Source organism: Meles meles, chromosome X (genome assembly GCF_922984935.1).
Source record: "Meles meles chromosome X, mMelMel3.1 paternal haplotype, whole genome shotgun sequence".
NCBI lineage: Eukaryota > Metazoa > Chordata > Mammalia > Carnivora > Mustelidae > Meles > Meles meles.
This window is the reverse complement of record NC_060087.1, coordinates 43,072,129-43,100,032: the sequence shown is the minus strand read 5'-3', so window position 1 is coordinate 43,100,032 and position 27,904 is coordinate 43,072,129. Positions and strand designations below refer to the sequence as shown.

Genomic DNA, 27,904 nt, shown 5'->3' with positions numbered 1-27,904 from the left:
GGAGTGTGGGTTTCTTCACCCACTTAAGATCAAAAGGCTCTTTGGGTGCCTGGGTGGCTCAGTGGGTTAAAGCCTCTGCCTTTGGCTCAGGTCATGATCCCAGGGTCCTGGGATTGAGCCCGGCATCCAACACTCTGCTCAGCGGGGAGCCTGCTTCTCCCTCTCTCTGCGCCTGCCTCTCTGCCTACTTGTGATCTCTGCCTGTCAAATAAATAAAATCTTAAAAAAAAAAGATCAAAAGGCTCTCTCCAGGTTTTGTAACAGCTTGTCCTTTATTACAAATGGAACTCTGCCATATATTGTCAGTTGATTCCCCTCCCTCCAAAGTATCAGCTTCGTGATATCAGCCCCATCTTGGGACCACTGAACTGCCTCCCCCTTTCCTTCCAGGGCAGAGTAGATGGAGTCCCTCAAACAGGCAGTGGGCAGAGGGAGATTTACAACTGATCATCACAGTCCTCTTACAAGTATTTATGCTGAAATTGGCACCCTTGGGGAGGTGAAAAGTATCTTCAGGATGGGATGGAGTAACACTGCCCCTCATCCAGGTCCTCAGAAGATGGAGAAGGGGAGCACATTCTGACATTTAGAGTGAGTGAGGTATGTGCTCCCCAAACTTGTTCTGGTGAGCAGCGTTCTTTACATCCAGGAGAGCCTGAGGACGCGAGAGGGGGTGACTTAGAGAGAGTGAGGACCCCTGTTCCTCAGCCCGGGGGCTCTCCCACACCAGGCCTTGACAACCCTTCTTCTGGGATCTCTGATCGCCCCTTACCCCGGCCCAAAGGTGCGTGTGTGAGGGCGTGTGTGCGCATGCATTCTCGGGGCCGCCCAGGACCCACCTGGTGGTGGACATAGGCCTCACAGTTGTAACACCAGGTAGACAGGTCGACGTAGCTGAGGACCAGCGGGTGTCCTGAGACTTCATGGTGTTGGAGCATATGGGCACTGACGTAACGGCCACAGTAGACCTGAGGTTGGAGATGGAGTGTTGGGTGGGAGGTCAGCAGCTGCCAGCGGTCAGCTTCTGGGCTGAACTCTGCCCCACCCCCTTCCGCTGCTGCCTACCTGATAGCAAGACAGACACACCCAGTTCTCCTGGAGGGTTCCACAGTCCCGACAAGGCTGGGTCACGTCCAGGCCCGATTCAGGGACAGGACGTACTGCCACCAAATGGGGACACCAGGACAGCGGTGTCACGGCATAAAGCACAACCTGAAGTGGGTGACACTGAGTCAGCTAGGAACTCCATCTCCCTGTTATGTGTCTCTACACCACATGCTCCTACCTGGAGGCACGTACGGGCAAGAGGAGGACGCCACGGTCTTCTCCCTGAGCCCTGAGCTCACCTGGTCAGCGTCAGCATGCTCCCCAAAGCTCTGAGTCAGCCCAGAAGCATCCCTGTCCTGACCTCCTGCTGCCTCTCCTAGCAGCCTCTCGTCTTCCGGGATCTGAGAGTCTGCTGCCTCCTGGATGCGTGGGGGTAAGAGACACATCTGAGAGGCCAGGTTTTTGCCCCTTCTTCCCCTCTACCTGGGTGTGGTGGGTCTTACCTGAGCCTCGCTGTTTAGGTCCAAGGTCCTGAGATTCTCCGTCAGCTTACTGGGGGATATTTGGGTTGTCGCTCCCTGCGCAGGGGAGGCTGGAGGAGTCTGGTTGTCAGTACATAAGGCTGGAGGGGTTTGGATCATCTCAGTTCCCTCCACAGCTTCCTCTGAGGGGGTCTGGTCCAATGTGGCTTCTTCTGTGGCTGCCTCTGGAGGAGTCTGGTCCACCGCAGCCTCTCCTGTGGCTGCCTCTGAGGGGGTCTGGTCCGCGGTGTCTTCCCCGTTGGGAGCCTCTGAGGTTTGGTCCTGGCTGAACTCCACTACAGTGCTCTCTGACCTAGCTTGGTCTGTAGTGGGCACTGCCACGGGTGATGCTGAGGTAGGCTTCCCTGCGTCTGTATCCGGAATGTTCCCGTCTGGTGCGGTCATCCCCATACCTGACCCACGGTTGGCTGGCTGGGTCACCTTCTTGGTGATCGACTTAGAACTGGAGGGTCCCTCCTTGTCTTCAACCTCTGGAACCATGGGAGGGAGATCCTTGAGTGCGGGTGTTCTCCCCCATCCTGCCTCTGATCCCTGCCCTCTCCCAAGCCCCCCAGTAACCCCCACCCCATCGCCCACGCCTGCTCACTCATGACCCGCAAGCTGCGCCAGTATCTGCGATGGATGTGGGTGGTCTCAGTGATGGAGGCCAGGGCCCCTGAGAGTGGGGGCCGCGACAGGGTTAACAGTGGTGGCGGGTCCCCAAGGAGGGAACGGGTGCAGGCAGCCATGGACTCCGAGATGGATGTCAGGTTATAGCCACCCTTTGTTAAGAAAAAGGGGAGGAAAAGGTATGATGGGGGGTCCTCATGGAATTTGGGAGGCAAGATGTTTTGCCTCCCAATCCCCCTTCGTGGACCTGCAAGTCTAGTGGATGAGGACAAGTGACGAGAAGTGCCACCTGTCAGATGGGCAGCACCCACCGTGTGGGGTGGCCGTTGAGGGAGAGAAATGAGGAGGTCAAGTGCAAGGGAATAACTACCACAATTACAGTTAACACTGAGGGTGACGTGAGTAACAGCAGGCATGCGTGGAGCCCTTGCTGTGCGCCAGACCCTGTTGTGAGCATTTCACGTGTGTCGACTCTCTTCGTCTTCACAACCACATGTGCTCTATCCGCAGGAGGACCTCCTTGTCTCACAATTTTTAGGAACCCCAGTCTCTGCTCTTTCTACAGATAAAGAAACCAAGGCTCTGAGTGGTTAGATCATGCGCCTGAGGCCCTAACGGCTGACAGGAGGCAGTGCTGGGCTTGGGAGCCGGGCTGTGGGATGCAAGAGTTCATGTTCTCCACCACCGCCCTGGCCTCCCACAAGCAGCTCCGGGACCACTGTGGGATCTGAGAGCAGCCAATTAATCTCTGCTGGCAACTGGCCTTATCTGCTCAGGCGTGAAAACAGCAGCACATAAGGTGGCTGAGAGGGTTCGAGCCGTGTGCGATGACTCACGACGATAAGAAACTACTGAGACAGTGCCTACCATATGCCAGGTACTGCTCCATGCATAGCCAGTCCCCTCTTACAGATGAGGAAACTGAGGCACGGGGGGGGGGGCAGGGGCACTGAGTGACTTCCAAGAGGTCCATGAGTTTGCTTTGTCTGGGGAGCTTGCTAGAGGTGGTTCAGGTAGTGGAAAAAACTTAAAGACACCAGAGTCGGGCTGCTTGGGCTCAAGCCCCGGCTCTGCCATTACTGAGTGTGTGACCTTGGGCAAGTCACTACAGCTCGCCGTGCTCTACAGTTTCTCTGCTCTTGAGAGAGGAGAATGCCAAGGCCAGCAGACTCTACCTTAGCAGGCTGCTTTGTCAAGTAAGTGAACTCATAACACACACGACACGCTGGGAAGAGCGAATGGCATGTACTCAGCACTCAGGGAAAGCTGTTAAGCTGGTGTTAGGATAAATGCCCGGTATGTGCCAACAGTCCCAGGCGGGGACACGTAAAGCTGAGTTTAGGAAATTGCCCCGAGTGTCTCCTCCAGCCAGCCGAGAGGGCAGGACTTCAAGCCTTCCAAACCACCCCCCCACCATAGGAAGAGGAACTGAGCAGGTTACCTCAAGGATTAAGATGATGCGGCCGTTGGCAAGGCCCATCAGCAGGTGGGTGAGGTGGGCATAGCCCTCGGGCGACACCTGGCAGCCCCCCAGCGGGTCGCCCCGTGCGGCGTCAAAGCCAGCTGAGACCAGCACAAGTTCCGGGTTAAACTGAGGCAGGGAGAGAAGAGACACATGGGCGTGAGCGTGGAGGCCTGGGGAGCCAGCACGTGAAGGTACCCCAGACACACACAGATGCAAGTCAGAGAGCTGGACACCTGTAGGCCAGGGGGCACAAGACTAGAGCCATGAAGACAGCAAGGGGAGGACAAGGAGACAGGATAGACTCAGGGTCGCAGACACACAGAGACACTGAGACAGATCAACAGAGACGCAAACACACCGAGCAAAGACTTAGAGATGTGACACAGAAACATGGAGACATTTTTAGAAATGGACAGATGGGGACATGAGGCAGAGATGGGCAACGTAGAGACTTAGATGTCAGGAGCCGGTGACATGGGACACACGTGCATTTATATAAACAGTGCCGAAGGGAGACGCGTGCACACTTCCATCGCAGAAGGTGACAATGCAAGTGCCACACAGAAAGTGGTCGCGTCTCCATATAGGATCACACAGCCCCATACAGACTGAACTGACCTCATGCTAATCACACACGCACAAAATAGTATGTCACGGAGGGGACAGTAAGCCACAGCGACCCCTGCAAAGACACAACCCTACACGTGCCATTACCCAAGTCACAACAGTCTCTCTCTCACACACACACACAGTGCACACAGTGAAGGCAGTCACCTCTAGGCCCCCACACAGTCAGGCAAGGACAGACGGGTCACTACCCAACACAGACACACACACACAGCCACAGCAGACGGCCAGAGAGAGGCCTGTCACGCACACCCTCCCACACGCACAGAGCCACATACCAGCTGCTGCTGAGAGAGCAATGTGTAGTGACAGACGGTGCCCCAGCCGTCAGAGAGAGAAACGGCAGCAGCCAAGAGGCATGTGTGTGGCCTCACACACGTACTCCAACTCCTCCCCGCCTGGCACACGCCATTCCACAGAGCCGGCAGGCACGCGGGGCTGCCTCCCCCGTGCCCGGAAGTCCCTGACGGTTGCGCACAGAGAGGGCAGGCACGGAGAGCCGCTCTGCAGAGGTGGGAGCGGGCCGAGGCAATCGCTGAATCACAACCCCCCCACAGCCATCACCAAGCCATGGGACACGTGCGGGCCCGCGGTCACCCACGCACTGCCATGTATAGCCTGTACTGTACCTCGTAGGCAACAGGGAGCACCAGACGATGCCAAGCAGCCAGGTAGTCGGCGTCGCCCACGCGGGGCCCATTCCACGCCACGTTGACAGTGAAGCCAGTGCCCGCAGCCCGGCCCGTCTGGCAGCTGGCACCCTCATCCCCCATGGGGAAGAAGGTGCCGTGATCATAGCGGTGCAGAGAGATGTACAGCACGCTGCCGGGAAGGGGGACCGCGGCCGGTTAGTGGCCCCCAGCACCCCTGAGGCATGGCTGCTCCCCCTTCCTGGACCACACCCCACCCCCTGCCCCAGCTCCTCACCTCGGGTCTTCCTCAAATATGTGCTGAGTGCCATTACCGTGATGGACGTCCCAGTCCACTATGAGGATCCTGGGGGGAGGGAATGGCTCCTCAGTAACCTGGGACACCGGCCCACCCGGGAGGAGGGCAGGGCCTGGAGCCCTGGGGACTGTCTGCGGGGGCATTTACTGCTGGTGGCAAAACTCTGGGTCCCTGGGGAAAGCAGTGGGTGCCAGGTTGGTGGGGCCTATCAGAGGAAAGGTGAAAGCCAGAGCCGGGGGCCTGAGGTCTTCACTGTGGGCCCAAGCAAGTGCTCCAAGCCAGACCAAGCTCCAAGCCAGTTCCCCCATGGGTAAATGTGGGGAGCCAGATACTGGGTCTTCTGAAGGAAGCATTGAGGCCCTGGACCCTGAATTCTGTCACAACAGCCGTCGGAGGCCAGAAATGGAGGAGCAGGGGACCCCAGATGTTGATTTATAACTGCCTGGTGCCATAATCTGGGGGTGCTATCTGGGTAAGCACTTCAGGGCTAGATCCTGGGTCCTCTTCTGGGGAAGTGCTGGGCAACTCTACTCTTCGGTGTTTCTGGGTAAGTCCTGAGGGGGCTGCCCCAAGGGGCCTGCTGAGTAAGCACTGGGCTGGTAGTGGTGGAGGGGGTGGCCCAGGGAGCTCTCACCGCAGCGCATGCCCACTGATGGCTTGGGCATGGCGAGCAGCCACAGCCACAGAGTTGAAAAAGCAAAAACCACATGCTGCATCCCGCTCAGCATGGTGTCCTGGGGGCCGCACCACAGCAGCGCCATTCAAAACCTGGGGGAGGAGCAGGAAGCAAAGACTAGACCACCTGCCCTCACGGCTTTCTCTCCCCTTTATTCTCTTCTTCCGTCCCTGCCACTGCCCCCCCCCACCCCCGCTGCTGGGGCCCCCATCCCCCATCCTCCCACAGCACTGGCCAGTAAGCAAGGCCTCCCGGGAGCAGGGGTCCTCCTCCTCAGGCCCCTCAAGCCCAGCCCTGCCCTCCCAGAGCCCCCCTCTCCGCCCCCCAACTTCCCCAGAGTGTTGCCCCACCCCCACGGGGGAGGTACCTCTCCGGCCAGCACGGCCTCCACCAGGCTGCAGGCGGCGCCAGCGGCCAGCTGCGCACAGGCAAAGGTGCCGGGGCAGATGTAAATGGAGTCGAAGTTGGAGCCCTCGCGGTGCAGCTCCCGGGTTTTCATCTTCGCTGTGGCCCGCAGTCGACCTACGTACTCAGCACTGGAGGCACAGGTGGGGCACAGGGTCAGGTGCTTCCAAGCCCTCCCCGGGGGGGTGGTGGCAGGTGTGCCCTGAGGCCCCATCCCACCCCAAGCACAAGAGTTGGGGGGGGGGGGGGGAGTCTGACCTGTGGCAGGTGAGCAGTTCTGCGTCTGTGGCGGGACGCGTGGGCAACGTAAGGCAGCGCCCCGCAAGGCCGAGTTCTTCCAAACGGCGCATGATCCTAAAGACTCGCTGAGGCATCTCTGGGTGGTGGCTGGGGAAGGAGGGGGCAGGAACCAGAGGCAGGGCTTAGTGCTTGAGGAAGGGGGAGGGATCTCCCTGTCCACTTAGCCGATGGCCCTCTGACTGCATACTTGTCCCACAAGTTGTAGTGACCCATCATCCGCTGGTCATAGACCAGCCCCGTGCGAGCCTGTAGCACGGGCCACGTCGGGATTGCGAGCGCCGGGGGCTGCCACGGTCCCTCTTCTTCCTTCTCCACGTTCTCTTCCTCCAGAAAGTCCTCCTCCAGGGTCTCAGCTGAAAGGGGAGGCCACATTCACCCTATTTCCCCACCTTGGATCCCTGGAATACTCTGGAACTCCGTTTACCCCAACGTGAAGGGGGCGGGAGGCGTGAAACCAGGGTCTAGTGTGAGAGAGAGGGCCTGACCTTCCCCACCAAGGGGGGCCCAGGAAAGTCTGAGGAGGGTCTGGAAGAGTCTCTCCCAAGGGTTCATTCCATGCTTGACTCCCCACCTGGCCCTCTCCCTGCCTCCTACCTGATCTTACAAGGACCTCCCAGAAGGGCTCCAGGGCTTCCAGAGCACAGGACAGGGACGTCTGGGCACTAGAGGGCAGGGGAGGGGAAATGTGACCAAATCGCGCGGGGCAGCAGGGGTCCCACTTCTCTCCTCCTCCACCAGGGCTCACCTTGGGCAGGGGGCACCAGGACACTCCAGTATGGGGCAAGGGTCTCCCAGAAGGGTGTGGAGGGAGGCGCTGACGCCCTCAGCCAGGGAACGGAGGTTGTAGCCACCCTGGGAAAGGAGTGTGAGGGGGTGGTCAGGGCAGAACCAGGCATTACCAGGGAAGAACAGTAATACTAATACTAATAGTGCCGACTACATATCAAGCAATGAGGAATTTGAAGGGGGACTTCCGTTTCGGTCACTGAGCAGTGCTACAAGGCCATCGCCATGATTGTGGCGACTGTTTTACCCAAGGGAAGCAGGGGCATGAGGAAGTTCAGTGACTTGGAGGAGGTTGTCCAGCTAGTGAGTAGAAATGCTGGGACAGGAACTCCTGCCTGACCTGAGAGCTTTGTTCTAACGTCCTCCTGGATCCATGGGCTGAGACACAACGTGAGTCACTCACCTCCAGAGACAGGATCAGCTTGCCTCCTGCCAGACTCATGAGTAGGTGGGTTAGCTGAGCAAACCCTGCCGGAGTGGCGGCCATCTCACCCTGGGAGGGGGCAGACGTGGAGGATCAGCCTGGCTCCGTGCAAACCCCCTCCTGCCCACGTACCGCCCCAGGGAGCCTGCCTTACCTTGGGGTCCCCTTGGAGGGCATCAAATCCAGCGGCCACCAGGACCAGCTGGGGCTGGAACTGAGGGGGAAAGGGACTACATGAGGCCACTTGCCCTCACGGCCCAACCCTCAACATCGCTCCTGTCCCAACACACCCCAGACCCCCAGGACCTCAAGGGCGACTGGCAGAAGGAGGTGCAGGAAAGCAGCAATGTAGTCGGCATCTCGCATCCCCACCTGTGGACAGAGAGGCACGATGGGGATGTTCTGCCCTCTGGCTGAAGGGCAGGGGTGGGCCTAACTTCCGGGGCAAAGGGGAGGCCAACACTGACCTGGTTCCAAGGCACATTGATGGTATATCCCTGGCCTCGGCCAAAACCTATGGTGGACCAGTTAGAGGCCTTCAGGTGGGGCCAGAACCGACCCTGCTCATAGCGGTGGATGGAAAAATAGAGGACGCTGGAGGGAAAGAGGAGAAAAAAAGAGGTGTGGGAGGGTTTAAGAGTCAATGATCCCAGACGCGCCCTAAGCCACAGCTCCCAATTTATTCAACCACTTGTTCATTCTCTCATTAATTTCCCCATTAACCCTTTATCTCCTGCATCCATTCATTCTTCCGTTTAGTCACCAACGTCTGTACCTGCCCATTCACGAACTCTTCCATTTATCCATTACTTCCTTCACTCGTTCACCCGCTCTCTCACTGGCATGCCTCCCTTAGAGAACACTCCTGCCCTCCTCCATGCCAGCTCTGAGACCCTGACAGCTATGGGATCTGTCTATCCCAGTCCCCAAGGGCCCCTGGCCCTGTGGGGGGCTCAAAATCATACCAGCCTGCCCCCGTGCCTCCACGACCAAGGTGATGGTGGCAGGATGAATCCTGTGATGTTGGAGGCCCACCAGGGGGCACACAGCTCTTAGCTGGCAGGATCTGGCTAAGGTGGCAAAGAGCAGCAGACCAGGCTGGAGAACTTAGTGCTTCCCCTGAAGGATGTGGGGAGACTCAAAGGTGGGGGGTAAGGGGGCCTGGAACATGGTTCTGTGTGTGTAGCTGAGCTGAAGTAGGGGCCAGTTCCTTCCCTCCAATACCTTACAAGGCACCTCTACTACTTGTATTTTTAGGTGAGAAACTGAGTACTCAGAGCAGTGAGGACAGATAGATGGAACAGATGCTGGAAAGACATGAAGGTCCATGTTCTGAAAGAAGGCTCAGCAGGGGGTTGCCTGGGTGGCTCAGTCGGTTAAGCATCTGCCTAGGGTTCAGGTTATGATCCCATCAGGTTATGACTCCATCCCTGAGATGGAGTCCCACATTGTGCTCCTTACTTAGGAGGAGAGCCTGCTTCTCCCTCTGCCTGCTGCTCCCCCTGCTTGTGAATGTGCACGCATGCGCTCTCTCTCAGTCTCTCTCACAAATAAACAAATATATTTGATGGAGGCAATCAAAATGAGTAATCTCTCAACCATCCATTCATCCATCTGTTCATCCACTTCCCATCTTGTTCCAGAAAGAATTGTAAGGCAGCAGTTTTATCTTTTTTTTTTTTTTAAGGAAAATGCAAGAAGTAGTGGTAAGCAATAAATCCAGACCAACTTAGTGACATTTGAATAAATGCTGAAAATGTGGTTGTGAAATCTGATACAAATGATATAGAAAGATTCTTAAAATCAAAGAAAAACATCTTGGAACCCATGTGAAAGCTCTGGTCTTGAGTAGGTGGGAGATGATGGGTTTACTTTTGACTCTGATAAATATCGGTTCTAAACCTTTTTTTTCTTCTTTAGTAAGTTAACTTACCAGTAGAGGAAGAGAAATGCACAGTAAAACAGAAAGATGACCATCAGGGGAAGAAAGGAATAAAGAAAATACTTGAAGAAGGCCTACCCCATGAGAGTCACCAGAGCCAGTGGAAGAACACCAAAGGAAACTAAGTTTATAAAGCAAAGGTTGGAGGTATTTTTGTTTGTTTGAAAGATTTATTTATTTTTATTTTAGAGAGAGAGGGAAAGAGAAGGGCAGAGGAAGAGGGAGAGAGTCCCAAGCAGGCTCCAAGCCCAGCCCAGAGTCTGAGGAGCATGACACGGGGCTCTATCTCATGACTCTGAGGTCATGACCTGAGCTGAAATCAAGAGTCTGATGCTTAATTAACTGAGCTGCCCAGGCGCCCCAGCATGAAGTTTTAAAATAAGTTCCACTGATTTCCAGGGGAAGAACGGTGCACTGATAGTACAGGTTCACCTCCTTGTTCTCCACAATCCCAATCAAAAGACAGTAAGAGAAAGTTTAAACATGTATCATCCCAGAAAGATGGAGAATGAAGGAAAGGATGTCAGGCAATTAGAAACTTCAACAAATCTCTGGGAAATAGTCTTTGAGGCTCCAGGGGCCCCATGGGACCCTCTCTCATGCTTAGCAGGTGAGGGAGGGTCCCCAAGATGAGCTGAGGTTTCCCTTCTGAGAAATCAAGGGCAGATCCAGGTAAATGCACACAAAATCGATTCTGAATGGCCAATTCACTGAATGACCCATTCACTAGATTTCCTTGTTTCTTTTTACCACTTAGCCTTGGTTTACCTGTTTCTGTCATCTTTGTAGTAGTATTTTAAGGCCTGATCAATGTCTCCACCCAGGACCCTGCTGATGGAGTTAAGAGCCCCAGGGAAGGAGAGCTAGGAGATTGAAGGGCATGGATAAATGGTTTTTTTCCCCAATTATACATTCTTATCCATAAGAAAGAATATATATATTCATAATTCTTCATATCCGTGCATATCGTCAATAACATATCCACCAAAGAACACAGCGATAGCTTCCAATGCATTTATTAAAAGAAAAAGAATGATTCATGACATTAGGGAATTCTTGTTAATTTGCTTAGAGACGATACTATGGTTATGTTTTTTTTTTAACAGTTTTATTTGTTTCTTTTTTTTAAAGATTTTATTTATTTATTTGACAGACAGATTACAAGTAGGCAGAGAGGCAGGCAGAGAGAATGAGGAGGAAGCAGGCTCCCTGCTGAGCAGAGAGCCCGATGTGGGGCTCGATCCCAGGACCCTGAGATCATGACCTGAGCCGAAGGCAGAGGCTTAACCCACTGAGCCACCCAGGCGCCCCTGGTTATGCTTTTTAAATTTTTATTTTTTAAAAGATTTTGTTTATTTACTTGACAGACAGAGATCACAAGTAGGCAGAGAGGCAGGCAGAGAGAGAGAGAGAGGTGGAAGCATGCTCCCGCGGAACAGAGAGCCCGATGTGGGGCTCGATCCCAGGACCCTGGGATCATGACCCGAGCTGAAGGCAGAGGCTTTCACCCACTGGGCCACCCAGGCACCCCTGGTTATGCTTTTTTTAAGTTTAAAATGTTTCCTCTATGTTTTAGAGAGATGTTCAAGAATATTTACAGAAAAAAATGATACAGTAATCTGGGATTAATTTCAAAATATTATAGAAGGATGGCAGTGATGGGAGGTCCAAATGAAACTAGACTGGCCACTTGAGTGATAAATGTTGAAGCTGAATATTCAAGAAGCCAGAAATGGACAAAATAACACAGGAGAGAGAGATTAATAAACAGAAAAACAAAACAAAACAAAACAAATGAAGTATAAAAAAATAAACACTAGGGGCACTGCCGTCATTTGAGCATCTAACTCCTGCATTTGGCTCAGGTCATAATCGCAGGGTCATGGAATCGAGTCCGGCGTCCGGCTCCACGCTGAGCACAAAGTGAGCTTGAGTTTCTCTCAGCAACCCTCCCACCCCGCTCACTCTCTCTCTTCCTGCCCCCAAATAAATAAACAAATCTTTTTAAAAAAATAACACCAGAAGAGTGGAGATGGCCAAAAAGGCCAAAAGCTAGATTTGAAGAAGATAGGTAAAACTGACCAATGTTTGGTGAAGTAGAGGGTTAAAAAAGAGAGAGAGAGAGAGAGAGAGAGAGATACCATCTCAAGAAGAGATCCCCTGCCTTTTAACTGGCATTTGACAGGACCCCATCTAATGCATGTCATCTCAACATGACAGGTTGAGACCTGTCAGTGGACATTTCCTGCCCCCACCCCAGAGAAACATCTTTCAGAAAACAGACTCCTGTGCGCCCCAGCAGAGCTGGCCCAAGACAGCCACCTGCAATGGCGCCGTATTTGGTATGAATGCCAAGCAAGAACTGCTAGACAGCTGAGGCAAACCGAAGAAAACATCAAAATTTGTTACTATTATTATTACTTATTTATCTGACAGGCAGAGAGAGAAGAGAGCGCGCGCGCACAAATAGGCAGAGTGGCCAGCAAAGGGAGAGGGAGAAGGAGGCTCCCTGCTGAGCAGGAAGCCAGATGTGGGGCTCCATCCCAGGACTCTGGGATCATGACCTGAGCCAAAGGCAGATGCTTAATGACTGAACCACCCAGGCATCCCACACCAAGGAAAACTTGAAGCACTTCTAATGATCCTCTCTAAAAACAAGTTGAGGAATGAGGGGGTGTAGAAAGAGACAGGGATAAAGTGCTTTTGGAGATGAAAAGAATGTCTAAATACATAATTCAATGGAAGGTCTTCAAGGTATAGCTGAGGAAATTCCCCAGGACACAGAGCAAAAGGGAGAAGAAAACATGAGAGAATAAAACACAAGAGACCAGGCAGAATACGTACAGTAGAATACAGTGGAAGAAATCATCAAGGAAGAATGTGTCCAGGGATTTAAGAAGGGCCCAAGTCTTCAGAGGTAAAACATCTAACCACCGCTAAGCGGAACGAAGGGGCCAGGGTGAGAGTTCAGAACACCAGGGATGGAAAGAAGAGACTAAAACCTTTGGAGAAGGAAACAGATTACTCAGAAAGGAATACAAAGCAGACATCTGTCAGCAACATTGAATGCTGGAAAATAACAAAGCCGTGTCTAATGAACAGCCAACCCAGATGAAATAATGGGCCGTGGGAACTCAGGATCCACGGGGAATAAGGGGATTCTACGCAGTCGGTTTGACAGAAGGCTGGATCAAACAACTACCTAGTAGTGTCCCTACTGACAAGGACTTGCTCAATTACTTCCTGCAGAAAGCGGAAGCTGGTACCACTTTTCTGGAGGAAGCCTGGTATATGCCACTAATGACTCGTTGAACATTATATCGAAAACTAACGATGTACTATATGTTGGCTAACTGAATTTAAATAAAAAAAATAATAAAGCACGTTGACCCCCTGACCCAGCAATCCACTATTGGAAAGCCATCCTATATATGTACTCGCAGAAGTGCAAAGTTACATATTTTTAAACTACAGATTATAAAATATATAAAATTATATATTTTCCCCATAGAACTGTCTGTTCTAGCAAAACCTAGAAAACGCCATCAGTGTCCCAGGGCTACACGACCAGAGGTACAGCCATATAGTGGGACCCTGGTGGTTTTTTAGAGGCACTAACGTGGAGAGGTGTCCACGAAGTGCTGTTAAATGGAAAAAGCAAGCTTCCGAAGAACATAGAGAGGATTGTCTGATTAGGCAGTGTGTTACTGATAACACTGAATATTCAGATTCTGTCAGAATATAACCTAAACTATCATTAAGTTATTTGGAGGTGACAGGAATTACAGGAGACTCACTGTTTTAGACATTTCTGTATTGTCCAATTTTGTTTAAACAAACACTTTGCAATTGTCCTAATCAGAAAAATAGTCATTTGAAGTTCACTCCAGCTCCAAGGTCAACAGGTGAACAAGATCTCCAAGTACCTGGGGGCTCCTATCTCATCTCTCCCACTTCTCTGTGTGACCTTGTGAGCTGTAAGCCTTGGTTCCCCCATCTGTAAAATGGGGAACCCCAGAGACCCTGTCCCGGAGTAAAATTAAGTGACAATGCAGACATGCAGGGAACAGCACAGAACCTGGTTCTGAGGTGGGCCCAATGAATCTGAATGCCTTCCCTTCCTTCCCGGGCCCCTTCTGGTTGGGCCCATAAGGGTGAGGGGTGGCTGGGAGTCTAGCATCAAAGGTGGCACTTGGAGCATACCTGGGGTCCTGGTCAAAGGTAAACTGTGTTCCTTGACCATGGTGCACGTCCCAGTCCACGATAAGGACCCTGTGAGGAGGACGGAGGGGGGGGGTACTATAGAAGAGCGTCAAGGCGCATCCTGGGGGTGGGGAAGGGCCCAGGCTAGGACACCCTACCCTGCGCCACCCCCATCATCCCCGCCCTGCGGCTTGCTGCTGACCTCTGAACAGCGTGCTTCTTTTGAGCGTAGCGGGCAGCCACGGCCACATGGTTGAACATGCAATATCCATCCATAAGACTATGCTGGGCATGGTGTCCGGGAGGCCTGGGCAGGATACGGGAGGCCACAGATTGGGGGGGGGGGTGGGTCCTCCTCTACAGAGGTGGACTCTCCCCTGCTCTCCAATTCTAGACCACCAATGTCCCCAATGCCGATGTCTGCCAATCGGCCAGGAACTGAGTAACGGGGCCCCCAGACCTCCACCCCTGGTCTACTGCTCTCTACCCAAAGGAAATTTGGTAATGTTCATGGAAGTTATCAATGGATAGTGCTCACTTTGGCAGCATATACACTAAGATTGGAACAATCGCAGAAGGGCAACATGCAAATTCGTGAAGTGTTCCACGTTTTTGTCACTATGTGATACACATGAAACTAACAGAATGCCGTAGGTTAACTAAATTGGAATTGAAATTAAAAAAACAAATAAATAAAGTAAAAATTATCAACACATATAGCCTCACACCCGTCCTGTTCCTGAGACTCAGCCCACAGCCCGTGTAACAAAAAGGGTGAAATGACAATGTTTCTAAATGAATAATGGTATTTACTGTGACAGGTTTTAGAAATGGCCAGTGACTTGGGGCAGGGGAGACCAAAATGCCCAGTAATGGGGGCTGGCTAACTTCCTGTGCATTCGCACTGTGGCATTCCACACAGGTTCTAAGGTATAAGCACATACCTTTGAGAAAAGCTTAACAAGATGTAGACGTGAAAAATGCACGTGTTCACTGCTACTACCACGTGTGGCTAAAAAAAGGGGCGGGGGAGGCTGTATCTTCCGCAATTCACCAGTTCCAGGATGCCAACAATGCTAAGAGGTACAGTGATTTCACGTGTCAACAACAAATCAGAGAATGCTGCTAAATGATTCTAAGACACCACTGTTCGTAGGATGAATCTGGATTTCAAGATGACTCAATGTGGATCTTAGCATCGATGAAATAGGGCATTTACTCCACGAATAGGCACAGAAGGTTTCTGGGAGCACACGTGAGTGAGTCAGCGGTTACAATTACAACCTCCAGGACAGGAGGCAGGGCTCTGGGGGATGGGGTGGGAGACTTTTTTGGTGCTCCCTTTTTTACCTTTTGACTCTTGACCCTGGGAACATACCAATATATTTTACATTTGAAGGTAGGAATTTTAATACAAAAAAAAAAAAAAAAAAAGCAAATGCTAGTAGGTCCTACCTGATGATGGCCATGCCATTCCGGATCTCATTCCCCAGGACCGCATCCACCAGCCTGAGGACAGAGCCTGAGGCCAGACAGGCACAGGTATAAGAGTTCTGAAGAGACAGTGGGGGACAGAGAGGGAGTAAGGGAGAGAGCAGCCCTGTCCACTCCATTACTCCTCCCCAGGATGCGGTGCACGTGGGGATGGGAAACCCCAGGATTGCCACCACCCTTCTGCTCTCACAGTTCTCATCCATACCGGATGCAGGTAAACTGAGTCATAGGTGTCTGCTAGGATGCGGAGCTCTCCCTCATTCATGTACTGGGTCGTCTCCATCAGATCGATGTATTCTAGGCTGGGGACACAGGAGAGGAGATTCAAGGGCCTGCCTCCCTCCTGGGCCTGCGTCAGGGCACAGTCTCTTCCCTGTCTGAGCCCTGGTCAAATCAGACCCCCTCAACTGTCAATCTGGTGGTGGTGGGGAACAGCTGAGATACAGAACATGTTCCCTGCTTCTTCCCAGCCAGCCTCATTTCGAGTAATATCCCTTGTCCCGTGCTGTCACAATAAATCCTACCCCCAGGCCGTTGGCCACACTGCTGTAGCTGTCTGTGCTTTCCCTCAGCTCTCCTCTTCACCTGACTCGCTCTTTCTCAGCCCAGATCGCCCTCTGCCAAGCTAGCTTTCCTTGAATCACATCACTCTGGGGTCCTCACTCTGGGTTCCTGAAGCCCCACTGGGGGACCTCCGAGTACTCTGTCCACACACCCACCCTCTGTTTACACACTGGACTATCATAACAGTAGCCTCTCAAGGGCTGATGACATGGCGGGCACCATTCTAAGCACCCAACACATCTCGAACCCTCCCGAGGAACTTCTGTTTGCTAGCTCCCATGCGATAGGCGAGGACGCTGAGATTCAGAGGCGTAGCAACTTGCCCAAGGCCACAAGGCCCATGACATCCCTTCCCAAAGAATCCGGCCTGCCCTGGTTGGCTCAGGGCAGCCTCCTCCCCATCTCTACAAGGCTTGGAAGCCTTCACCTGTGAACCAACATCAGCTCCTCCTTTTCAGCAAAACGAGCCTGGAGAGACACAAGGAATAAAGGGCTCAGGCACTGGCCACACCCAGGCTCCAGCAGCTCCTGTCCCCCACCCACCCAGGGTGTCGGCTGGGGGACTCACCTGGAAGGACACGCAGCGGTCCAGAAGGCCCTCCTGGATCAGCTGTTCCTTGATGGCATGGAGCCGCTCAGGGCCTTCAGGGAAGCTGGGTTGACAGGACATCCAGACACACACACACACACACACACACCCATACACACACACAGACATGGGTGAGCGGCCCCTCTGCTCCTACACATCTTCCCCATCCACCTTTCCACAGTTGGTCATGTCAGAGACTTTGGGGTCAACCACGGTGCCTGTTTGGCTCTGTTCCTGCAATACATCGAGAGCCTGCCCCTCTCCTTATCACCCCCCCTGCTGCCACCAGGACCTCCTGCCTGCAATCCTGCCCTCAGTTCCTCACTGGCCTCCCTGCTTCTGCCCTCACTCCCCCAACGGTCCCTTCCTCCACGCAGCAGCCAGGCAGTGGCTAAAACCCAAATCAGATCACATCCCTCCTCTACTTAGAACCTCCTTGTGGCTCCCATCGCCAGCAGAGGCAAAGGCCAAGTCCTCCACATGCTCTGAAGGCCTGGAACCACCGGCCCTGATGCCTCTCAGACCCTGCCTCCCAGTGCTCTCCCCTCACTCCCCCTGCTTCTCCTGCACTGGTCTCTCCCTGTTCCTCCATCCACCTGAGTACTTTTCAGCTGGCTCCTCGCCCTGCCTAGAACACTCTTCTCCCAGATGTCTCCATGGCTCACTCCCTCGCCTTCCAATCCCTGCTCAAAGATCCGTGAGGCCTTCCCTGACCATCCTATTTAAAACTGAACTCCCCTCCATCACATTTTCTGCTACTCTCCCTCCTGCGTCGGTGTCTCTCCACAGCACCTCTATTTATAACGCACTGTCATTCCCTTTTTCACTCACTGGCTGTCTTCCCCTTCTAAAATGCAATGTCCATGAAGGCAGGGGTTCTGTTTGTCTACTGTGGTGACCCTAGGTCCTTGGGAGATGGTAGACATGTACTCAGTGATGAAGTCTTTTGCCATCACCAGCCTTCTGTTGGGACGGGGGACAGACACATGCAAGTGTGGTCACAAGCAAATGATGACACGGACTAGGAATGTCTCAGAGAGCAGGTGTGGGGGAAGGGGAGTGGCCAGAGCCCTCTCTGAGAAAGTCTCCTTGAGATGTGAATGTTAACTGCGAGGGGAGAAGGTGGAAACGAGTAAGCGGAACAGCCATGGTAAAGTCCCAAGCTGGCTGAAGAACAGCAGGGGGACCAGGGTGGGTGAAATGATGTGAAGCGAGTGACTGGCTGATGAGGTCACCAAGGTGCCGTGCCACCGGATCACGTGGACCCTTAGAGGCCAGAATGAGGAATGTGGACTTTACCTTGAGGGCAATGGTGTGCCCTTGAAGGATTCTGAGAAAGAGAACACAACCATAACTAATGGAATGCTCTATGTCAACTATATTTCAGTTGGAAGCTAATTTAAGAAAAAGAAGAGAACATCATCTTACACCTATTACTATTTTTTTGGCTGCCGTGTGGAGGACAGACAGAGGGATGAGGGTGGAGGCAGGGGGGCCAGGGAAAGGCCTCGTTAAGACTAGGTGAGTGATGGTGGTTGGAGTGGAGGCAGTGAGGAGAGGTCAGGTACTGAATACCTTTCCAAAATGGAGCCAAAAGGATTTGCTGATGGATTACAACATGTGTGAGCAAATGGGAGGTATAATTCTTCCACATCTGCATGAATGTCCTTTCTTCAAGGAAACCTTCTGCAAACCCCGGATGCTAGTCTAGGGTCCTCTATCAAACAGTCTTGAATCCCCTGATCTGAGGTCATTCTTCATTAAACACCTCCCACTGCTGCTGGCTGTTTGATGATTTGCTCTCCTAGTCAACTTATTGGCTCCTTGAGAAGGGACTCTGTCTGTCTGGCCCGACCCGTCTGTATCACCAATTTCCAGAACACCGTGCATATTCAGTAAGTGCTGGCCAAATGAAAAGAATCTTTTCAAGCCTAAACCTCACCTCTCGAAACCATCTGCTTCCAGTCTCTAGGCTAGCAGAAGAATGGCTTCATTCTTGCTAACGGGCTCTAAATGGGTTTATTTTTGTGGTCAGGGGACAGCCTGGAGAAGGCAGCCTCACCTGTCATCCCAGAGGCAGTGGAATTCATTTAGCTGCTCATCGAACACCAAGCCCGTGCCAGACAGTGTCTTGGCCTCAAGGTTCAGATCCTGCAGGGGAAAAAAAGGGAGACACCGATCCATTCAGGGCCCAAGTCAGAAGGAACACACCCCACTGTCCAGGAGAGAAAACCTCAGGGTTTTCATTGTCACAGGAGGCTAAATCCATTGAGGCCAGGCCACTCTCACCAGCCCTTGCAGGCCCACGATTAGGTCTTGCTCTGTGGCTTGGGTGAGCTTCTTCATTCTGCCTTTCTTCTTTACCTCTGCCAGACTAGGACTGGAGTGGAGTAAGGCACCCTTCTTAACACCTCGCTTCTGCCAAACAGAGAGAAGGGTCAGATTCCAGTGCATGGCTCACTGCTCCTCCCCGCCCCCCTCTCCGGATCAGGGCAGGTCTGGGGCCTCACCGACGTGACGCTGGAGTCGTGGGGGGGCGAATGGGGGTTATGCCTACTCCTTCGCTGCCTGGTTGTGGTGGTATCCTGGCCGGTGGAGGTCATGGTCGGGGAGACTTCACCCCTGATGCGGTTCTGGGGGGTGGGGTGGAGATGACTACGAACCGGCTGGAGTGCCCTGAGGACCCCACACCCCGGACCCTTCCCAGGCCCCGCCTCCTACAGAGTCTCCGTCCTTTCTGATATCCTACTCCCCACCGCCTTCTAAACTCCGCCCCTTTCAAGGCCCTCTCCTTTCACTGGGGTGTCCAGTCCACCTGGTCCCGCCCATCCCGTTAGGCTCCACCCCTTTAACACTATTCTTTCCCCTCGAAAAGTCTTGTCCTTTCACGGAGCAATAAATCCCCGGGCTCAGTCCGTCATAGGCCCGGCCCCCTCTAGCTGATCACCGCCCTTTCCGCTCCCCCAAGTCCCATTCCCAGACTCGTTCCTCCAAGCCTCGCCAAGAACTCACCCCCTCACAAATCTGCCCCTTCCAGCTAATCTCCCAGGATAATCACCCACCCTTTCACTCAGCCAGACCCAGACCCAGCTCCAGCCCCGACTCCACCCTTAACGATCCACTTAACTCCACCCCTTATCGGGCTGGACCTGCACCTTCCACATGGCCAGATCCCGCCCCTAACGTTTCAACGGGCCCCGCTCCTCGGGGGACTGCCCCTTTCCTTCCACCAGATCCCACCCCCTGCTCAAACCCTACCCTCAAGCTCCACCAAACCCCTTCAGCCAGTTTCTGGCTGCCTCCCCCCAGTCCCCACCCCTTTCCCACCCCGACGCCGACCAATCCCCTCAGCGCCACTCGCGGGGCACACCCCTTTTCCCAAACTCCGCCCCGGGCTCACGCCGCCAAATTCCTGGCGATCTGCGGGACGGCGGGTGCTGGAGGCCCTCTTTTCCATTGGGCTGGTCTCTCCACTGCCCGCCCCGATCCCGCCCACACAGCGTGTCGTGGCACAGGGCCCCGCCCCTTGCGCACGCCACACCTCCCGCGAGCTCACAAACGCCAAGTCAGCACGTCAGCGCGTCAACGCGCTACGCTGCCCGTGCCGCGCGTGCGTAAAGTGCGCGCCGGCGGCTTGAGGCGGTGTTCGGTCTCAAACTTGCCCCTCCCCCAACCACCACCGCTGTCGTCGCGGCTGCCGTCGCCGCTGTCCTTCCGTCCTTGTCCAGTCACCTTAGGAGTCCTCCGGACCCGCGCCAGTTGTACCGCACGAGGACTCAAGAGAGCAAGCAAGCAAGCGAAGGAATTAGGAAGGGGCGTCTCCTCTCCTCCCGGCTGCTTCCCGCGCGGCGAGCTGTGATGACGTAGCGCGGGGCGGGCTGGGGACAGGGCCGCGGAGCGGGGTTGACTCTGGAGGATGGCTGGTGGTGGCCAAAATGGGAGTGGTGATGATGTTAAATACTGTGAGGATTTTCTGAGTTAGTATGCACTAAAACGGCCCACAGGAAGCACTCTCTAAATGTTAGCTGCTGCCATTCTGCCGGGGATATGGAGGGTAGGATGGAAGGAGTCTTCCTGGCAAGTAATTGTAATGATAGCAAGTAATATGTGACAGGCATTGTCGTAAGCCACAGTTCTGCGGCTGTTGTTATTATTGTTATTCCTATTATTAAGGGTGCTTCGCAGATAAGGAAACTGAGGCTATGCGACTTAGCCATGTGACCTTAGGGAAGTTACTGAACATCTCTGTGCTTCGGTTTCCTCATCAGGCAAATTGTGATAATAGTCCCCAGGGCTGGAGCAGACTCAAAGAGGGGAGTTCTACTTGGACGGCAGTTCTCCCTCCAGCCCCCTCCACTGGGTAACCTCTGTCCCCAAACTGTAATAGAAAGCGTGTGCCTGGGAAGTAGGGGGAGTTGTACCCGTGTGCCCCTCCAACTCCCTCACAGGCCTTGTCTCGATGTCTAAATGTCAGCCCCGCACGAGGCCGGTTTTCCTTCCTAATCTCCCTCTCTCATTCTTTACCATTTCCTACCGGGCTGTAGGCTGGGGCTGAAGAGATAAGCGGTCTGGGGTTCAGCATCGCTGACTAACAAATAGATTGACAGCCCCACTGCCCAGTAGCCTGGCCCTATGTCCCTTTCGAAAACTCCAGTTCCACCCTTCTCTTCCCTTCCACTCTTTTCCTACCAGAACATGGTTTTTTTTGTTGTTTGTTTGTTTGTTTTTTGTCCCAGTGGAAGAGGATCAAGCCCTAAGACTTTTAAGCCTCCATGTGCTCCAAAGAAAATGTGATACACGCTGAGGAACATTCTGGGGGTTGTGATGCCTGCAGAGTAATAGAGAAGGGAGCCCTTTAAGACCCATGGACCATTTTTCTTTATAGTAAGACAGATTCCTGAAGAGCAGAGGTCAGTAAACTTGTCTATAAAGGGCCAGATAGTAAATATTTTAAGCTTTGCTGGCCACATAATGGTCTCTGTGGCATGTTCTTTCTTTTCCTTTAAAAATGAAGAAACGGGGGTGAGGGGGCAGCTGCATGGCTCAAGCAGTTAAGTGTCTGCCTTCCACTCAGGTGGTGATCTCAGAGTCCTAGGATCAAACCCCGCATCAGGCTCCCTGCTCAGTGGAGATTCTCCTTCTCCCTCTCCCTCTGCAGCTCCCCGGGCTTGTGCTCTCTCTTTTTCTGTCAAATAAGTTCTTTTTTAAAAAGAGTTTACTTATTTGACGGAGACACAGTAAGAGAGGGAATACAAGCAGAGATGGGGAGAAGCCCCATGTGGGACTTGATCCCACAACCCTGGCATCATGACCTGAGCCAAGGCAGACATGTAATGACTGAGCCACCCAGGCACCCCATAAATAAATTCTTTTTTTTTAAAAAATGAAGAGACCAGCTGAAGTCTGACTTTGGGCTGAAGGCTATAGTTTTCTGATCCTGCTGTAGAGTGTCAGTCTTTGGTTTCCTTTATCTGGCTGGGATTCTTTCACAGGATTGAGTGCAGAGTTTCCATGCTTCCATGTATTCCTTTTGTGTGAGAACTGGGATTCATGGACAGGATCAGGTCACTTTTGGTGTTCTACTGGGTCAGTGTTCCTGAACAGAGTGAGGACAGGGCTTCCTGTAGTTTCTATGCTTTTGTTCCTCTCCTGAACCAAGCAGGGATTTCTATACAGGGCAAGACAGTTGTTTAAGGAGAGCTCCAGACTAAGGGTTCCTAAACAAGTTCAGGATGAGGCTCCTTAGACTGCTTTATGAGTTTCCTACAAAGAGATCAGATGGTCCAGTTCAGGCTCAGCACAAGTATTTCTCTACAGGTTCAGAGCTATGTTAATGTAGGCAGTAGGTACAGGTGTTCACGTCTAGATTCCATCAAGGAATTGTTTTTAATTGGGCTAAATTTTTTTTTAATTTTAAATATTTATTTATTTGAGAGAAAGAGAGACAGAGAGAGTGGGGAGAAGAGCAGAGGGAAAGGGACCAGCAGACTCCACGCCGAGTGTGGAGTCCGATGCAGGGCTTGATCTCACAACCCAGAGATCATGACCTGAGCAGAAATCAAGGGTCAGACGCTTAACGACTAAGTCACCCAGGCACACCTGAGCTAAATTTTTAAAAAGATCTCATTTATTTATTAGAGCGCGTGTGTGAGAGAGAAAGAGAGCATGAGTGTGTGTGAAAGGTAGAGGGAGAAGCAGGCTCCCTCCTGAGCAGAGAGCATGGGGCTCAATCCCAGGATTCCGGGATTGTGACCTGAGCCAAAGGCAGATGCTTAACCGACTGAGCCACCCAGGCATCCCAATTGGGCTAAATTATGCTAGCTGCTATAACAAACCCAGAATATTAGATGATTAACAAATAAATGTTTATTTCTTGCTCATATGAAGTCCAATGTGGATATTTATTACTGATCATTCAGAAACTCAGGCAGCTTCCATTTTGGGGCTCTGCTGTCCTCTGAATCCTTGGAGTTCGCACTATTGAGCTGGTAGATGGGAAAAGAAAGAGAGTGAAGGATTCCATGAGATATTTTTATGGGCCAGGCTTGGAAGTGGTGTATATCCCTTTGCCCATATTGCATTGGTCAGAATTCTGTCACATGTCCACATCTCACTGTAAGGGAGGTCAGAAAAGTGAGTGAGCTCAGGAGAACACAGGTTTGAAGAACCTATAGCAGGGGGTGCCTGGGTGGCTCAGTGGGTTAGGCCGCTGCCTTCGGCTCAGGCCATGATCTCAGGGTCCTGGGATCGAGTCCCGCATCCGGCTCTCTGCTCAGTAGGGAGCCTGGTTCCCTCTCTCTCTCTCTCTCTGCCTGCCTTTCTGTCTACTTATGATCTCTCTCTGTCAAATAGATAAATAAAATCTTAAAAAAAAAAAAGAACCTATAGCAGGGCCTACTACAGGAGTCTACAGACCCCACAGAGCTATCAGTCCCATGTGGCAGCCACTAGCCACAGTCAGAATAATGGTTCCTGTAAAGGGGGGAAAGTGGGGCTTCCAGGACAAGGCCAGGGCCAGGACCAGGGCTGTCAGAGAGAGTCACGTCAGGACATCCTGTTTAGGGTTAAGAGAAGTTTCCAGAAAGCAAGGTTAGGTGTTCCTATAAAGGATCAGGCCAGAGGGGTGCCTGAGTGGCTCAGTCAGTTAAGCATCTGCCTTCAGCTTGGATCATGATCCCGGGGTCCTGGGATCGAGCCCTGTGTCGGGCTCCCTGCTCAGCAGAGAGCCTGCTTCTCTCTCTCGCCTTCTGCCATTCGCCCTGCTCATGTTCTGTTGCTCTCTCATTGTCAGATAAATCAATAAAATCTTTTTGTTTTTAAAGGATGAGGCCAGAGATTCCTGTGAGTGGAGTTAAGGATTTCTGTTGAGAGGAAAAGGTTTTCTATGGAAAGTCCAGTCAGAGGGTTCTAGTACAGTTGTAGGCAAGGCTTCCTGTAGAGGGTCAGGGCTGCAAAGCTAACACGTGGTAAAGATGTAAACCTGTACAGTGTATGGTTCCTGTGCCAGGTGAGGCCATAGGTAACTGTATAAGATGAGGTCTAGGCCTAAAGGAGAAGGTCAGGACAGGCATCCCTACCACAAGCTCAGAAAAGGGTTTTTTTTCTTTTTTAGGAAAGGGTTGTAAGTTCAAGAATGAGGTTCATGTTAAGAATTGGATTACAGGGGCACCTGGGTGGCTCAGTGGGTTAAGCCTCTGCCTTCGGCTCAGGTCATGATCCCAGGGTCCTGGGATCGAGCCCCACATCGGGCTCTCTGCTCCGTGGGGAGCCTGCTTCCTCCTCTCTCTCTGCCTGCTTCTCTGCCTGCTTGTGATCTCTGTCTGTCAAAAAAATAAATAAAATCTTAAAAAAAAAAAAAAAACAATTGGATACAATGACGGGAGTGGGGACGCCTGGCTGGCACAGTTGGTTAAGTGTCCAACTCTTGGTTTCAGCTCAGGTTGTGATCTCAGGGTTCTGGGATAGAGTCATGCAGTGGGCTCCATGCTCAGTAGGGAGTCTGCTTAAGATTCTTTCTCTCCCTCTGCCCCCTCCACCACCACGTGCACGAGCTCTCTCTTTCTCTCTCTCTCTCTCAGCTCAGTTCATGATCTCAGGGTCCTGGGATTGAGCCCCGCATCGGGCTCTCTGCTCAGCAGGGAGCCTGCTTCCCCCCCCCCTGCCTGCCTGTCTGCCTACTTGTGATCTCTGTCTGTCACATAAATAAAATCTTTTTAAAAAAAAGTTGGATCGTGGGTTTTGTGGACTCTACACGTTAGGGTGTGAGATCAGGGATTGTGGTGCAGAATGACATCAAGGGTCATTATTGACAATGGAGACAAGAGCTTCTATATTCAATTGGGAGTTCCCAAAGAGGTTGAAGAAAGTTTCTGCAGAGAGAGCTAGGTCAGTGGTTCAGAACTAAATTTTATTGTGATGCAAGTGTTTCTAAAATGCTATCTGGAGGGCTGAGCTCCAGGACAGTGTGAAGACAGAGGTGTCCTGTTCAAAGTCAAGGCAGGTTTCCTATAGAGAGATCGAGACTACCAAAGAGGGTCAGGACAGGTGTTTCTTTTTTTTTTATTTTTATTTTTTAAAGATTTTATTTATTTATTTGACAGACAGAGATCTCAAGTAGGTGGAGAGGCAGACAGAGAGAGAGAGGAGGAAGCAGGCTCCCGGCTGAGCAGAGAGCTTGATGCGGGACTCAATCCCAGGATTCTGGGATCATGACCCGAGCCAAAGGCAGAGATTTTAACCCATTGAGCCACCCAGGTGCCCTCTTTTTTTAAAGATCTGATTTATTTATTTGACAGAGCACAAGCAGGCAGGGGGTCAGAGGGAGAGGGAGAAACAGACTCCCAGGGCCCTGGGATCGTGACTTGAGCTAAAGGCAGCTGCTTAACCAACTGAGCCACCCAGGCACCCCAACACAAGTGTTTCTAAAGGGTGGTGAAAGGGCTTCCTTAGAGTGTGAGCTCACAGATTCCTAACTGGCCTGAGTCCAAGGTTCCTGTGCCATGGGAGGACAGGGCTTCCTCCAAAGCAAGGTGAGGGCTGATACTTCTGTCGGGGGTCAGCATGGGTTTCCTGTTGCTAATTAGACAAAGGGTTCCCTTAGAGTGTCAAGCTAGTGCAGCTGTTCTGGGAGGTAAGAGCTGGGGCTCCTGAGCAAGGTAGGGCTAGGCACATGTCCAGCACAGGTTCTGAGAGGGGTTTCTGTTTCAGATGTGGACAGGGGCTCTTGCAGGGTGAGAGGGCTGGGGTTCTGTGGGATGGCCAGGAAGGTAGGAGGGTTTTACGAAGACTGGGGAAGTTCTGGACTATCCCTGTAATGAACATGGACTGCCATGATTCTGCAGCAGGCCCGCTTTGCCAGTAGCTGAAGGAGAGCTGTCCTGAGGACATCTGCTTACCCCTACTATGTTTAGGACCCGCGTGCCCACGATCCTTGCTTTGGGGCTCTGGGGGAAAGCCATAAAGAGAAGCAACCCAGGGGCGCCTGGGTGGCTCAGTGGGTTAAAGCCTCTGCCTTCGGCTCAGGTCATGATCCCAGTGTCCTGGGATCGAGCCCCGCATCAGGCTCTCTGCTCAGCAGGGAGCCTGCTTCCTCTTCTATCTCTGCCTGCCTCTCCGCCTACTTGTGATTTCTGTCTTTCAAATAAATAAAATCTTTAAAAAAAAAAAAAGAGAAGCAACCCAAAAACAAATTCAGATGTGAGTGGATTGAGTGATGAGAGCAAGAGCGAGGGTGGGGAGAGTAAAAGAGAGAGAGGTAGCCCAGTTAAGTGTGAGCAAGACTCACATGGGGGGGGGGGAGTGGTATCCAAAATCCACTCCTTAAACTCTGTGTGGCCAGGGCAAGTTAACACCAGTTGTGAGCCTTACTTTTTCATTAGCAAAACAAAAATGTAAAGTGCGTAGTATACTTTCCTTTCCTTGGAGTATTTTTTTTTTCCAGGTGTTCATGAACTAAAGCAACTGAAGCTTCCCAGCTATTGCCCGACCCACAGTAAATGCTCAGCAAATGGGGCTCCTTGCTATCAGGAGCTGCTGGGTGGTATGGAGGCTAAGCCACAGAACCTGGCTTGGCCCCCTGTCTCCAGCTATGTGGCCCCCAGCGAGCCATTTAACCTCTCTGGCTCCGGGTGTCACCTGACTCCGCACAGGCTCCTATGTAAGGGTTTTCCATTTTGGAATTTTTTTTTTTCTTAAGTAGGCCAAACATGGGGCTTGAACTCGTGATCCTGAGATCAAGACCTCATCTGAAGAGTCTGAAGCTTAACTGCCGGAGCCACACTGGCACCCCAGGGTTTTCCATTTTGGAAGAACAGATTCTACTCTGGGGGGGGAAGCAGCTGGCCCAGGTGAGTAGGTGTGTTGGTGTGGGAGTGGGCATTGTGGGGGGGGCTCCCCCCTACCTACGGGGTCTAAATATCACCCCCAGAAGTTATTTTGTCCTCCTAATCTTCCGTTCTCTTTCTCTACCATTTCCCACGGAGCTGCAGGCCGAGCTGGGCCCAAAGAGATAAGCGATGACTGACAGGGAAGGTCCCCCAGACAGCCCCGTGGTCCCACACTGGCCTTCTGACCTTCTGGACAGCTCCCATTCCAGTCCCTCCTTCCCCCCCCGCCCCCCTTTCCTCTCCGGCACATGTCCCTGATGTAGACCCAGCTGGAACTCTGTATGTTGATACTTTCCACAAACAAGTACACACAGAACTGCTCACACCTGACAGCCACTCAGAGACACTGTGGCCTGGCACACACCACAGGATCCGCACTCCCACACGTGTAGACTTGCAGAGAAATGCTGCCGTCACTCGAGCCCCAGGGCTCCCTGGATGTGCAGACCCCCATGGTGCCGCTGTTAGACTTCACACGCCCCCACACGCAGCCCGTGTTCAACGTTCCAGAAGCATCTGTCTGTCCAGGTCTGTGCCCCACACATAGGCCATCACACCGTCTCAAAGATCACCCCAACGTGGCGTGCAGTCACATGGACACCATGCCATGCATTCCTCCTGCATGTGCCACCACGCACACACTCCACGTCCTCCCCCGTAGTCACCTGTACCCTGGCTCCCGCTGTTGCCTTGTGTCACGCACCCCGTCTTGCAGAGCCTCACCCCCTCAGTCACATGCAATATCTCACCCCGTGGTGTGTGGCGACCCATGCCGTCTAGGGCCACCTGGAAGCTGCCACACGTGCTTTCACAAACACTTCACAATTCCATGTCACAACTCACGATCGTGAAGTGTCACACAGGCGCCCACACCAGACGCTGTCCTCAGAGACACCCA

The 27,904-nt window shown here is 52.6% G+C and overlaps 1 protein-coding gene across 7 annotated transcripts; it reads right to left on the bottom strand.

Annotated features, from left to right (window-relative positions):
- Positions 1-250: 250 nt before the first annotated feature.
- Positions 251-20,484, bottom strand: HDAC6 (histone deacetylase 6). Of its 7 annotated transcripts, none has more exons than XM_045995651.1 (29): positions 20,354-20,484; positions 19,132-19,254; positions 18,911-19,039; positions 18,684-18,772; positions 16,601-16,685; positions 16,460-16,500; positions 15,674-15,770; positions 15,430-15,527; positions 14,177-14,281; positions 13,975-14,043; positions 8,297-8,423; positions 8,136-8,201; positions 7,984-8,043; positions 7,809-7,898; positions 7,365-7,471; positions 7,214-7,281; positions 6,807-6,972; positions 6,578-6,706; positions 6,282-6,450; positions 5,873-6,006; positions 5,218-5,286; positions 4,920-5,112; positions 3,640-3,789; positions 2,176-2,350; positions 1,551-2,059; positions 1,347-1,493; positions 1,066-1,212; positions 840-968; positions 251-655 (listed from the first exon to the last, which is right to left on the bottom strand). In XM_045995651.1, the coding sequence occupies exons 2-29, from the start codon at positions 19,222-19,224 to the stop codon at positions 587-589; spliced, it is 3,510 nt and encodes a 1,169-aa protein (XP_045851607.1). In that variant the 5' UTR covers positions 19,225-19,254; positions 20,354-20,484; the 3' UTR covers positions 251-586. The 7 variants fall into 7 exon arrangements, with proteins under 7 accessions (XP_045851607.1, XP_045851608.1, XP_045851605.1 ...); XM_045995652.1 differs by having other exon boundaries at positions 1,347-1,466; XM_045995649.1 differs by lacking the exon at positions 20,354-20,484 and adding an exon at positions 20,022-20,040.
- Between the last annotated feature and the right edge of the window lie 7,420 nt (positions 20,485-27,904).

Bases quoted from the DNA above. Each gene is read 5' to 3' on its own strand.
- HDAC6 (XM_045995651.1), bottom strand. From the start codon at position 19,224: ATGACCTCCACCGGCCAGGATACCACCACAACCAGGCAGCGAAGGAGT. The intron at 7,472-7,808 runs GTGAGTGACTCA...CTCCTTTCCCAG, and splicing joins AGCTGATCCTGTCTCTGGAG to GGTGGCTACAACCTCCGTTC. The intron at 1,494-1,550 runs GTAAGACCCACC...CTGGCCTCTCAG, and splicing joins ACCTAAACAGCGAGGCTCAG to ATGTGTCTCTTACCCCCACG.